The sequence below is a fragment of the Coregonus lavaretus genome (genome assembly GCF_964263955.1).
Source record: "Coregonus lavaretus genome assembly, chromosome: 15".
NCBI lineage: Eukaryota > Metazoa > Chordata > Actinopteri > Salmoniformes > Salmonidae > Coregonus > Coregonus lavaretus.
In genome coordinates, this window is record NC_140002.1 from 8341445 (window position 1) to 8355754 (window position 14310).

A 14310-nucleotide genomic window follows, 5' to 3' on the forward strand; every position below is an offset into this window, starting at 1 on the left:
TGGTGTAGTATGGTTTTACTCCACCTCATCACTATTTCTGCTGCTGAGTTTGGAGCTGGAGATAGGCCCACTTTTCCCAAGTGCAAGTTGTCCTCCACCACATCTCTCTCCCAACCCCGCTACCCCCTCTTCCTTTCTCTGCGTCTCATTTAGGTTTTGATGAATCTTGCATAAGGTGATCACACTCCGTCACAACAAGCAGACCTTCTTCTTCTTCTTCTTCTTCTTCTTCCTTCTTCCTTCTTCCTTCTTCCTTCTTCCTTGCTCCTTGGAGTGAAAGTATCATAGCACAACAGTGGGATGCACATAATCTCCACACACACACACACACATACATGTAGCTCATATACATAACACTCTCTCACTCTCCTCTCTCTCTCTTTTACTCGCTTACTCTAGGCAGCTGAATCCCGCCTGCCTGTCAGCTGGAGCATTTGATGTAGCATTGCCTCCTTCCTTGCCCACAATGTGTCTGTGTAAAAAGTCACCCAAGCAAGGGAGCAGTACGGTAACCCACAGCACTAAAGCAGCGTAGCTCAGTGATGTAGCATTTCTCTGGTATTTTGGTGCTTTCCCTCCTTTCTTTTTTTCCTTCTTAAAAGAAGCTCAGCCGTCACATCGTCAGCCTTATGCTCCTGGTGCACTGCAATGCTTTTTGCATGTTACTGTGCACTGGGAACAAATGCTGCGAAGGTAAGGAATCGACAAGTTTGTGTGTGTGTGTGAGAGAGAAAGAGAGAGAGAGAGAGGAAGAGGGAGAGGGGAAAAAGGGAGGTCACAATAGTATTGGCGTGAGTGTAACCAGCTACACAGGTGGTTGTGATTTATTTATTTTTTACACCTCTTTCTGAACGCCTCTTTCCAATTGTATGAATGTTACCATGTAGGCTGCAGTCTTTCCTGAATTGAGGAGGGATACTGCAGTAGGCTGAAATCAGTTGTATCGCCAAGCCTTTCTATTCTTCTTCGGAAACTGCTGAGAAACACTCTGCCTGATGCACTCTGACAGCTTCAATACAAAGCATAGTAATGCATGCGATCATTTCTAATGAGGCTAGAGTCTTTGTGTTCTCAGCCACAAAAGGGGCTTTGCACCGCTCTCCCCTTTGCCTTGATAGAGCTGAAAGAGAGCAATCCCCAACCTGCTTACCCACCCTGTGACTGATTGTGCATACACGGATATGGTACTACAGAGTTTGCGCCTGTTTGCCATGGTTAGCCCAGCGAAGTCAACTCTTCTTAGGGTCTGAGTCAAGGCAGGTTTGGAGATTTCGCCCAGTCATGGGGAGAGTAACTCTTCTTCCCTGTCTTATAGTCCCGTGTAGCTCAGTTGGTAGAGCATGGCGTTTGCAACGCCAGGGTTGTGGGTTCGTTTCCCACGGGGGACCAGTATGAAAAAAATAAAAAAATAATGCACTCACTAACTGTAATTTATTTTATTTTTATTTATTTTTATTTCACCTTTATTTAACCAGGTAAACCAGTTGAGAACAAGTTCTCATTTACAACTGCGACCTGGCCAAGATAAAGCAAAGCAGTGCGATAAAAACAACAACACAGAGTTACATATGGGGTAAAACAAAACAAAGTCAAAAATACAACATAAATACATATAATATACAGTGTGCAAATTTAGCAAGTTATGGAGGTAAGGCAATAAAATAGGCTATAGTGCAAAATAATTACAATTTAGTATTAACACTGGAATGATGTGCAAGAGATGATGTGCAAATAGAGATACTGGGGTACAAATGAGCAAAATAAATAACAATATAGGGATGAGGTAGTTGGGCGGGCTAATTTCAGATGGGCTGTGTACAGGTGCAGTGATTGGTAAGGTGCTCTGACAACTGATGCTTAAAGTTAGTGAGGGAGATATGTGTCTCCAGCTTCAGAGATTTTTGCAATTTGTTCCAGTCATTGGCAGCAGAGAACTGGAAGGAATTGCGGCCAAAGGAGGTGTTGGCTTTGGGGATGACCAGTGAGATATACCCGCTGGAGCGCAGACTACGGGTGGGTGTTGCTATGGTGACCAATGAGCTAAGATAAGGCGGGGATTTGCCTAGCAGTGATTTATAGATGGCCTGGAGCCAGTGGGTTTGGCGACGAATATGTAGTGAGGACCAGCCAACAAGAGCGTACAGGTCACAGTGGTGGGTAGTATATGGGGCTTTGGAGACAAAACGGATGGCACTGTGATAGACTACATCCAATTTGCTGAGTAGAGTGTTGGAGGCTATTTTGTAAATGACATCGCCGAAGTCAAGGATCGGTAGGATAGTCAGTTTTACGAGGGCATGTTTGGCAGCATGAGTGAAGGAGGCTTTGTTGCGAAATAGGAAACCGATTCTAGATTTAACTTTGGATTGGAGATTCTTAATGTGAGTCTGGAAGGAGAGTTTACAGTCTAACCAGACACCTAGATATTTGTAGTTGTCCACATACTCTAGGTCAGACCCGTCTAGAGTAGTGATTCTAGTCGGGTGGGCGGGTGCAAGCAGCGTTCGGTTGAAGAGCATGCATTTAGTTTTACTAGTGTTTAAGAGCAGTTGGAGGCTACTGAAGGAGTGTTGTATGGAATTGAAGCTCGTTTGGAGGTTTGTTAACACAGTGTCCAATGAAGGGCCAGATGTATACAAAATGGTGTCGTCTGCGTAGAGGTGGATCTGAGAGTCACCAGCAGCAAGAGCGACGTCATTGATATACACAGAGAAAAGAGTTGGCCCAAGAATTGAACCCTGTGGCACCCCCATAGAGACTGCCATAGGTCCAGACAACAGGCCCTCCGATTTGACACATTGGACTCTATCTGAGAAGTAGTTGGTGAACCAGGCGAGGCAGTCATTTGAGAAACCAAGGCTATTTAGTCTGCCAATAAGAATGCGGTGGTTGACAGAGTCGAAAGCCTTGGCCAGGTCAATGAAAACGGCTGCACAGTACTGTCTATTATCGATCGCGGTTATAATATCGTTTAGGACCTTGAGAGTGGCTGAAGTGCACCCATGACCAGCTCGGAAACCGGATTGCATAGCGGAGAAGGTACGGTGGGATTCGAAATGGTCGGTGATCTGTTTGTTGACTTGGCTTTCAAAAACTTTTGAAAGGCAGGGCAGGATGGATATGGGTCTGTAACAGTTTGGATCTAGAGTGTCACCCCCTTTGAAGAGGGGGATGACCGCGGCAGCTTTCCAATCTCTGGGGATCTCAGACGTTGCGAAAGAGAGGTTGAACAGGCTAGTAATAGGGGTTGCGACAATTTCGGCGGCTAGTTTTAGAAAGAAAGGGTCCAGATTGTCTAGCCCAGATGATTTGTAGGGGTCCAGATTTTGCAGCTCTTTTAGAACATCAGCTGTCTGGATTTGTGTGAAGGAGAAGCGGGGGGGGCATGGGCAATTTGCAGCGGAGGGTGCAGAGCTGGTGGCCGGGGTAGTGGTAGCCAGGTGGAAAGCATGGCCAGCCGTAGCAAAATGCTTGTTGAAATTCTCGATTATTGTAGATTTATCGGTGGTGATAGTGTTTCCTAGCCTCAGTGCAGTGGGCAGCTGGGAGGAAGTGCTCTTATTTTCCATGGACTTTACAGTGTCCCAAAACTTTTTGGAGTTAGTGCTACAGGATGCAAATTTCTGTTTGAAAAAGTTAGCCTTTGCTTTCCTAACTGCTTGTGTATATTGGTTCCTAACTTCCCTGAAAAGTTGCATATCGCGGGGGCTATTTGATGCTAATGCAGTACGCCACAGGATGTTTTTGTGCTGGTCAAGGGCAGTCAAGTCTGAGGAGAACCAGGGGCTATATCTGTTCTTAGTTCTGTATTTTTTGAATGGGGCATGTCTATTTAAGATTGAGAGGAAATTACTTTTAAAGAACAACCAGGCATCCTCTACTGACGGAATGAGATCTATATCCATCCAGGATACCTGGGCCAGGTCAATTAGGAAGGCCTGCTCGCTGAAGTGTTTTTGGGAGCGTTTGACAGTGATGAGGGGTGGTCGTTTGACCGCGGACCCATTACGGACGCAGGCAATAAGGCAGTGATCGCTGAGATCCTGGTTGAAGACAGCGGAGGTGTATTTAGAGGGTAAGTTAGTCAGGATGATATCTATGAGGGTACCCATGTTTACGGATTTAGGGTTGTACCTGGTAGGTTCGTTGATAATTTGAGTGAGATTGAGGGCATCTAGTTTAGATTGTAGGATGGCCGGGGTGTTAAGCATATCCCAATTTAGGTCACCAAGCAGTACGAACTCTGAGGATAGATGGGGGGCAATCAATTCACATATGGTGTCCAGGGCACAGCTGGGGGCTGAGGGGGGTCTGTAGCAAGCGGCAACAGTGAGAGATTTATTGGATTTTTAGAAGTAGAAGCTCAAACTGTTTGGGCACAGACCTGGATAGTATGATGGAGCTCTGCAGGCTATCTCTACAGTAGATTGCAACTCCACCCCCTTTGGCAGTTCTATCTAGACGGAAAATGTTATAGTTGGGAATGGAAATTTCAGAATTTTTGGTGGCCTTCCTAAGCCAGGATTCAGACACTGCTAGAACATCAGGGTTGGCGGAGTGTGCTAACGCAGTGAATAACTCAAACTTAGGAAGGAGGCTTCTGATATTTATGTGCAGAAAACCAAGACTTTTACGGTTACAGAAGTCAACAAATGATAGCTCCTGGGGAGTAGGAGTGATACTGGGGGCTGCAGGGCCTGGGTTAGCCTCTACATCACCAGAGGAACAGAGGAGGACTAGAATAAGGATACGACTAAAGGCTTTAAGAACTGGTCTTCTAGTGCGTTGGGTACATAGAATAAAGGGGGCAGTTCTCCGGGCGTTGTAGAAAAGATTCAGGGCATTATGTACAGAAAAGGATATGGAAGGATATGAGTACAGTTCAGGTAACCCTAAGCGTTGGGTAACAATGAAAGAGATAGCGTCATTGGAGGCATCGATTGAGCCGGTCTCGGCGTGTATGGGGGGAGGAACAAAGGAACTATATGAGGCAGTTTGAGAGGGACTAGGGGTTCTACATTGAAATTGTATAATAAGAACTAACCCAAACAGCAATAGGCAAGGCATAATTGACATGGGAGAGAGGCATAAAGCAGTCACATGTGTTATTAGAGAGAGCTAAGACACAACTGGAAATAGCGATAACGTTTGGGCTAAGACTAAACAGAATAAACAGGACAGGGTACCGTGTAAAGGAACAGTCCAGCAGGCATCAGCTGTGCAGCTGAGTGATCATAAGGTCCAGTGAACAGCAATATGTGAGTCCGAGAGCAGTTCAAATTGGTGCTTCAGCACAGCTAGCACAGTTGTAGTTTGCGTGTGCTAGCGGGCCGGGGCTGGCAGATGGATCTTCGTGGTCGTCGCAACGGGAAGCCTGTTGAAACCACATCAGACTATTTCGTCGGCAAACCAGTCGTGTTGGATCGGCGGGGCTCAGTGTCAACACTAGGAGGTCCCGTCCGGTTGACAGAGAGGTAGATAGCCGGGAGATGGGCCTGAGGCTAGCTCAAGGCTAACTGGTGCTTGCTATAGGGCAATGGTAATGGTAATCAGCCAACAACAGGTTGCATCTAGCTAGCTGGTTGTGATGATCCGGCGCTAGGGTCCAGTGATTCCGGCAGAAAGTCCAATAAGCTCTGGGTCGATAGCACGCTGGGTCGATAGCACGCTGTGCAGACTGGCCGACGAATTGTCCAGGCTAGAGCTAGAGCTGGCTGGTGGATAGTGTAGGCCACGGACAATGGTGAAGACGCTAACGGTGACTAATAACAGGTAGCCACTATTTTCAGCTTACGGTTAAGTCGCTCTGGATAAGAGCGTCTGCTAAATGACTAAAATGTAATGTAAAATGTCTTAATTTCTCTTCTGGCAAAGAAGATTCCCTAGAAAAAGATTTGCCATATCCACAGGGACCAGTTGCTTCTTTCTGGCGCTATCCTTGGCATTGTTGTGTCAGTGTTTTGAATCTCTAATGAATTATTGCTTAATTTAAATGAATGCTGAGATTATTATTGAAACAAAAATGAAATGGTGTATCAACAGTCACACTTCTTAATGTATGCATACCGATGAGGCACCCTGCAGTGTCCCTGTCCCTGTACCTGGACTACAGATACTAACGAATGGCACACTGATGAATTATGGATGGATCAGTCCCATCCCTCTAGGCCAGGGATCATCAACTAGATTCAGCTGTGGGCAGATTTTTTCTTTGAGCAAATGATTTGATTTAGAAGGAAACCAGGTTTGCTGGTCACTTGACCTATATAAGATGGAAGGGAGTTCCATGCACTCATGGCTCTGTATAATACTGTACGTTTCCTTGAATTTGTTGTGGACCTGGGGACTGTGAAAAGACCCCTGGTGGCATGTCTGGTGGGGTAAGTGTGTGTGTCAGTGCTGTGTGTAAGTTGACTAAGCAAACAATTAGGAATTTCCAACACATTAATGTTTCTTAATAAAACAAGAAGTGATGCAGTCAGTCTTTCATCAACTATTAGCCAAGAGAGACTGGCATGCATAGTATTAGCCCTCTGATTACAATGAAGAGCAAGACGTGTCGCTCTGTTCTGGGCCAGCTGCAGCTTAACTAGGTCTATCTTTGCAGCACTTGACCATATGACTGGACAATAATCAAGATAAGATAAAACTAGAGCCTGCAGAACTTGCTTTGTGGAGTGTAGTGTCAAAAAAGCAGAGCATCTCTTTATTACTGACAGACCTTTCCCCATCTTTACAACCATTGAATCTATATGTTTTGACCGTGACAGTTTACAATCTAAGGTAACACCAAGTAATTTAGTCTCCTCAACTTGTTCAACAGCCACACCATTCATGACCAGATTCAGCTGAGGTCGAACTTAGGGAATTATTTGTACCAAATACAATGCTCTTAGTTTTAGAGATGTTCAGGCCAGTTTATTACTGGCCACCCATTCCAAAACAGACTGCAACTCTTTGTTAAGGGTTTCAGTGACTTCATTAGCTGTGGTTGCTGATGCGTATATGGTTGAATCATCAGCATGTATGGACACACATGCTTTGTTTAATGCCAGTGGCAGGTCATTGTTAAAAATAGAAAAGAGTAGAGGGCCTAGAGAGCTGCCCTGTGGTACACCACACTTTACATGTTTGACATTAGAGAAGCTTCCATTAAAGAAAACCCTCTGAATTCTATTAGATAGATAGCTCTGAATCCACGATATGGCAGAGGCTGAAAAGCCATAACACATGCGCTTTCTCAAAAACAGGTTATGGTCAATAATAACAAAGGCTGCACTGAAATCTAACAGTACAGCTTCCAAAATCTTCTTATTATCAATTTATTTAAACCAATCATGAGTAATTTGTGTCAGTGCAGTGCATGTTGAGTGCCCTTCTCTATAAGCATGCTGAAAGTCTGTTGTTAATTAGTTTACAGAGAAGTAGCATTGTATCTGGTCAAACACAATTCTTTCCAACAGTTTGCTAAGAGCTGGCAGCAAGCTGATAGGTCTGCTGTTAGAACCAGTAAAGGCTGCTTTACCACTCTTGGGTAGCGGAATGACTTTGGCATCCCTCCAGGCCTGAGGACAAAGACTTTCCTCTAGGCTCAGATTAAAGATATGACAGATAGGAGTGGCTATAGTGTCAGCTACCATCCTCAGTAGCTTTCCATCTAATTTGTCAATGCCAGGTGGTTTGTCATTATTGATCGATAACAATAATTTTGGTCAGGGGGCTGGAACATAATTACAAATAATTTGTAGACTGCAAATTGACCGCAAGAAGCCCAAACCGATATAATATTTGACTTAAACATAATCATTTCAAACTTTGCTTACATTTGTATACGATCACATATATCTTTCTATTATGCGTGGGAATACTTCTGAACAGATTTCCAAAATTAAAATAACTTGGTTCTGATTTGCTGGTGTTTTTACGGTCTTTTATGTCCAACAATAAAACATTATTACAATAATGTTTTGCTCTGAAAACTTGGGGGGCCAAATAAAATCACCCGCTGGCCAGTGCGGGCCACCAGTTAGCTTTAGAGTCAAGTTCCTAGTTGTGCTGAGCACTTGAAGTGGAGGGCGACATCTCCTGCCATCTCTAGGTAGAGCCTTGACTTTGAAGCTCACTTAGCATACCGCGGAAATGGTAATAGATGAACCAGCACATTCAGTAGTTCCCTCTGATCTTGTATTTCCTGCCATAGCTGATTATAACAAAGGGCTTGCTTAGCAACTCTCTTTGCATGTTATATAGCTCTGCCCTGTGAATGTGGCATGTCATTTTAATCATTAATTAATTCATGTATTTATTGTTGTTTAATTTGTGCTACATACTACGCATCAGACCTGGGTTCAAATAATATTTACTATATTTTAGTTACTTTCAAATACATTTCGAAACAGGTATTTAAAAAAGTTTCACTTGAAAATACAAGTAGTTGATTATAGGAATGTATTTGGAAATATATTTGGAAAGTATTGGCATGTATTTACAACTACTTCTATTTGTTTTTGGCTGTGTATTTGAAAATACTCAAATATACAGAAAATAAGTATTTAAAATACAAATACTTAAATGTGCTTGTACTGTCTTTGAACCCGGGTCATGCTACGCATGCTGGACTGTATGTGGAAGTAACTTTACTTTGGTTAGTAATTCCAATAACCATGCAGGCATGATGCATGTTGTACACAGACTTGAATATTGAATCACGCTTTTGATGACAAGGATATTGATCTAATTCACAGACTGGTACTTTCAAAGTGACATTTTGACAGCTCTAAAGTTGAATATTATTGCCTACCTTTCATGGATATTGAAAAATGAAAGGTTTTGAAACAAATGTCTCAACAAAATGGACAGTATCAGGTGTTTGATACAAGTTGCTTATTTGCGTTGTTAAAAATTGTAACCTAAGGTGCTCTCTCAACCTCAGCATATTAGAAATGGATTGGGCAGGGAGAAAAAGACTGATGATAGTGAAGTGCCACTGTGAATATGGGGGCGGACAAGCTGCTGATGCAGTGGTGTGTGTGTGTGTGAGTGCTTTCTTGCGCCTTCTAGCTGGCACCATTCCATGTGTGTAACCCTTTCCAAAAAATATTACATGCAGTAATTGGTTCATTGGTTCATACAAAAATGTATGCATGCATGACTATAAGCCACTTTGGATAAAAGCATCTACTTAATGGCATAAATTATGATATTATATTATCATGGCATTTTCTCATCTCACTGTGTTTCTCACTGTGGAAAAAAAGGACCGTAGCATCACCTGTAACATCATAAAACACAGAGAATAGGTGCATTTCACAACGGGAGCTGATAATGACAGACTGCCGTGAGCCCCAGGGGTTTAATGTTAATGTTTAATTTAGAGATGAATAAAGTGGTCAGAAATAGCCATGCCTGCCCAGTCTGCCATTCGCTTCAGTCCAAAGATGATGCTAATCCCATGTAACATGGTGGATTTATGTTGCCCTCGCAATGCTTACTGTCTATAACATATAAACAGTATGATTTTCTGATGTTTATGTGACACTTTTGCTGTAGTGCTCTCTGCTTATGTTTTTACTGGGGGTCACTCTGTCCGTGTGGCTATTTTAAAAGCATCGTAAAAGTTATGATGACATACTTGACTACAAAAACTACAAGGTTTTCTGCTTGAATATCTTTATTGGTGAAAATGTTGGTGATTTGACTTATTTCTTGTTGTTTAGTCAATATGAATTATCCAGATCATCCAGAGTTTGAGAGAAATTATATACTTTAAGAGTTTGCTTTAGCCTGCCTGTAGTATCAGATGGACAAGGGTTTTTTTCTCCAAAAGGCTTCTTCGGCTGTCCCCATAGGAGAACCCTATTTGGTTCCAGGTAGAACCCTTTTTGGTTCCAGGTAGAACTCTTTTGGGTTCCATTTAGAACCGTCTGTGGAAAGGGTTCTATATGGAAACCAAAAGGGTTGTACCTGGAACCAAAAAGGGTTCTTCAAAGGGTTCTCCTATGGGGACAGCCGAAGAACCCTTATTGGTTCTAGATAGCACCTTTTTTGTGTAGTATTTGAACACAAGTCTGTTTTCATCTCATCTCAGTTACTAGGTTACTTGGATTGAATATGGGCTGTATGGTTTGAAACAACATTTGTTGGTGTAAGAATGTCCTCAGAATCACAAAAAATGCATCAAATGTGTTGGTGCCTTTTTTTTGTTGTCATTTTTAGCAGACGCTCTTATCCAGAGTGACTTACAGTTAGTAAGTGCATACATTTTTCATACTGGTTAACGGTGTGGTTGTCTGTCAATATACTTTTGTTTTTCTCTGCAATAGATCTCATTGCAGTATTATTAGTGCTCAGCCTAGTGGCTTGGCTACCCGCCTCTTAAGGCCAATTAAAACCAGCACATTCGGCCTCCCGAGTGGCGCAGACGTCTAAGGCACTGCATCGCAGTGCTGGAGGTGTCACTACAGATACGGGTTCGATCCCGGGCTGTGTCGCAGCCGGCCGTGACCGGGAGACCCATGAGGCGGCGCACAATTGGCCCAGTGTTGTCCGGGTTAGGGGAGGATTTGGCCGGGATGTCCTTGTCCCATCGCGCTCTAGCGACTCCTGTGGCGGGCCGGGTGCATGCACGCTGACAAGGTCGCCAGTTGTACAGTGTTTCCTCCGACACATTGGTGCGGCTGTCTTCCGGGTTAAGTGAGCAGTGTGGCTTGGCAGGGTTCTGTTTCGGAGGACGCATGGCTCTCGACCTTCGCCTCTCCCTAGTCCGTACGGGAGTTGCAGCGATTGGACAAGACTGTAACTACCAATTGGATATCACGTAAATTGGGGAGAAAAAGGGGCAAAAATATACAGTGAGGGGAAAAAAGTATTTGATCCCCTGCTGATTTTGTACGTTTGCCCACTGACAAAGAAATGATCAGTCTATAATTTTAATGGTAGGTTTATTTGAACAGTGAGAGACAGAATAAAAACAACAAAAATCCAGAAAAAAATCAATTTATAACATTTTTGACATGCGTTTTTCTGGATTTTGTTGTTGTTATTCTGTCTCTCACTGTTCAAATAAACCTACCATTAAAATTATAGACTGATCATGTCTTTGTCAGTGGGCAAACGTACAAAATCAGCAGGGGATCAAATACTTTTTTCCCTCACTGTATATATAATAAAAAAACAGCACATACACACAAAGCTCTGTGCAGACATGCGCACACGTGCACACCCACATACTCCCATGTCTGATCCCCTTGATGATGGGCTGTAGTCAGTGGTCTGATACTTCTGGCCCTAGCCCATGACATACATGGCTTATTGTTCTCATGAGGAGCAAGTGGAAAATAACAGCCCCCTGCTTTTTACACTGATCACAGGGATCAATGTCAAACCCTGTTCTCCTATTGTTATAGCCAAGTTCTGAATGCAATGTTTCTGGGTTGTTCTGAACCATTTCCCCCTGTCCCTCTGCCCACTGGCCAGATGCTGTGTACTGTCTCACTCTATCAGAGGTTTCCCTGGACAGAGCCAAAGATATAATTATACTGTGGATAAAGTTTGAGATCAGCCAACTATTTTGAGATCGAGAATTTGAATGGCTGCCATGTTGGCACCAAACATTAGAAAACAAGCAACACACCCACTTGATCTACACCTGGAGTAGGGTGATGTTGCCCCTAGATGCTGATCTTTGGTCAATGTAGCTTTTTCCCCATTAATAGCTAAGGTTAAGATTGGGGGAGGGGAAGCTGATCCTAGATCTGTATCTAGTGGAAACTTCAGCCTGGAGCATCCACATCCCTTTTTTCACCTCTTACATCTCAATGTTCGATAAGCATTCTCCATGGGCAAATGAACTTGCTGTGTGAGCTCAACCTGCATGCTTTCATTCATCATTCAAATTCCAGGAGATGAGCATTGAAACATAATGAAGAAATGTGGATTCCTGCCACAGCTTGGACTGCAAGGTACTGCATAAAGTTACAGTCATGCCTGTACAAAGTTACACATTCTGGCATCTACCGTAATCTCAGGGCAGAGCTGTCTCCTGTGCTCTGTGCGGTCCAGAGTAAAGTAAAAAAATGTTTGTAAAGAATACAGCTAGTGAACTATATGATCACACTTGCTCTAGATCTCTTTTCCCTGATCTCTTGCAGACACTCACTCACTCACTCACACACTCTACATACATCTCCTTTCCCATCACTGAAACACTCACTCACTCTCCAACCCAGCAACTGTTTGTAGTCTCTGTCGTGACGTGACTTACTTTAATGTATGACTGTTATTTATCAAATCACCTAACTTTGTTTAATTGTCACTCAATTAAATTAATCATGTAACAGTTAACTGATTAGGAATTTGGGGCACCACGGAAGAAGTTTTTTAACGAGTTACCATCTCCCGAATTAAACTCTTAGAAGATATGTTATATCGATAACAGTCACTTATCAAATAATTGCCTCTTATCAGTCTCATTCTGAACATCGCATAATCCTTGAACCTGCAAGAACCCTAACCTTATTGATGAATCAGCAATATACAAATTGGCTTAATTATTGATTTACTAACTAACTAAATAATAACACAATACAAACACACAGGTTATTGATTAATGTAATACAATGGAAACAGGTCCCTAGTGGACTGGACTAACATTAGCATGAATGCTTGGGTAGTGTAGGGGTCAGAATGGAAGGGAGAGACAGAGATTCAAACTATCATAGTAATCATAATACTTATGCACCCTAATAATCGCTCATTCGGATTAGAAATGCAACATGTATTTACAGTGGGGGAAAAAAGTATTTAGTCAGCCACCAATTGTGCAAGTTCTCCCACTTAAAAAGATGAGAGAGGCCTGTAATTTTCATAATAGGTACACGTCAACTATGACAGACAAAATGAGAAAAAAAATCCAGAAAATCACATTGTAGGATTTTTAATGAATTTATTTGCAAATTATGGTGGAAATAAGTATTTGGTCACCTACAAACAAGCAAGATTTCTGGCTCTCACAGACCTGTAACTTCTTCTTTAAGAGGCTCCTCTGTCCTCCACTCGTTACCTGTATTAATGGCACCTGTTTGAACTTGTTATCAGTATAAAAGACACCTGTCCACAACCTCAAACAGTCACACTCCAAACTCCACTATGGCCAAGACCAAAGAGCTGTCAAAGGACACCAGAAACAAAATTGTAGACCTGCACCAGGCTGGGAAGACTGAATCTGCAATAGGTAAGCAGCTTGGTTTGAAGAAATCAACTGTGGGAGCAATTATTAGGAAATGGAAGACATACAAGACCACTGATAATCTCCCTCGATCTGGGGCTCCACGCAAGATCTCACCCCTTGGGGTCAAAATGATCACAAGAACGGTGAGCAAAAATCCCAGAACCACACGGGGGGACCTAGTGAATGACCTGCAGAGAGCTGGGACCAAAGTAACAAAGCCTACCATCAGTAACACACTACGCAGCCAGGGACTCAAATCCTGCAGTGCCAGACGTGTCCCCCTGCTTAAGACAGTACATGTCCAGGCCCGTCTGAAGTTTGCTAGAGTGCATTTGGATGATCCAGAAGAGGATTGGGAGAATGTCATATGGTCAGATGAAACCAAAATATAACTTTTTGGTAAAAACTCACCTCGTCGTGTTTGGAGGACAAAGAATGCTGAGTTGCATCCAAAGAACACCATACCTACTGTGAAGCATGGGGGTGGAAACATCATGCTTTGGGGCTGTTTTTCTGCAAAGGGACCAGGACGACTGATCCGTGTAAAGGAAAGAATGAATGGGGCCATGTATCGTGAGATTTTGAGTGAAAACCTCCTTCCATCAGCAAGGGCATTGAAGATGAAACGTGGCTGGGTCTTTCAGCATGACAATGATCCCAAACACACCGCCCGGGCAACGAAGGAGTGGCTTCATAAGAAGCATTTCAAGGTCCTGGAGTGGCCTAGCCAGTCTCCAGATCTCAACCCCATAGAAAATCTTTGGAGGGAGTTGAAAGTCCGTGTTGCCCAGCGACAGCCCCAAAACATCACTGCTCTAGAGGAGATCTGCATGGAGGAATGGGCCAAAATACCAGCAACAGTGTGTGAAAACCTTGTGAAGACTTACAGAAAACGTTTGACCTGTGTCATTGCCAACAAAGGGTATATAACAAAGTATTGAGAAACTTTTGTTATTGACCAAATACTTATTTTCCACCATAATTTGCAAATAAATTCATAAAAAATCCTACAATGTGATTTTCTGGATTTTCTTTTCTCATTTTGGCTGTCATAGTTGACGTGTACCTATGATGAAAATTAC

General features: G+C 43.1%; 1 protein-coding gene across 2 annotated transcripts in view; it reads left to right on the top strand.

Annotated features, from left to right (window-relative positions):
• Window positions 1-648: 648 nt before the first annotated feature.
• Window positions 649-14310, top strand: part of LOC311142979 (disks large homolog 2) — a gene marked incomplete at both ends in the record, with an annotated part of 224674 nt that continues 211012 nt past the window's right edge. For both annotated transcript variants that reach the window (XM_084178760.1, XM_084178762.1), the window contains one exon: window positions 649-693. In XM_084178760.1, coding sequence (XP_084034886.1) covers window positions 649-693 — 45 coding nt within the window. The remainder of the gene's footprint in view (window positions 694-14310) is intronic.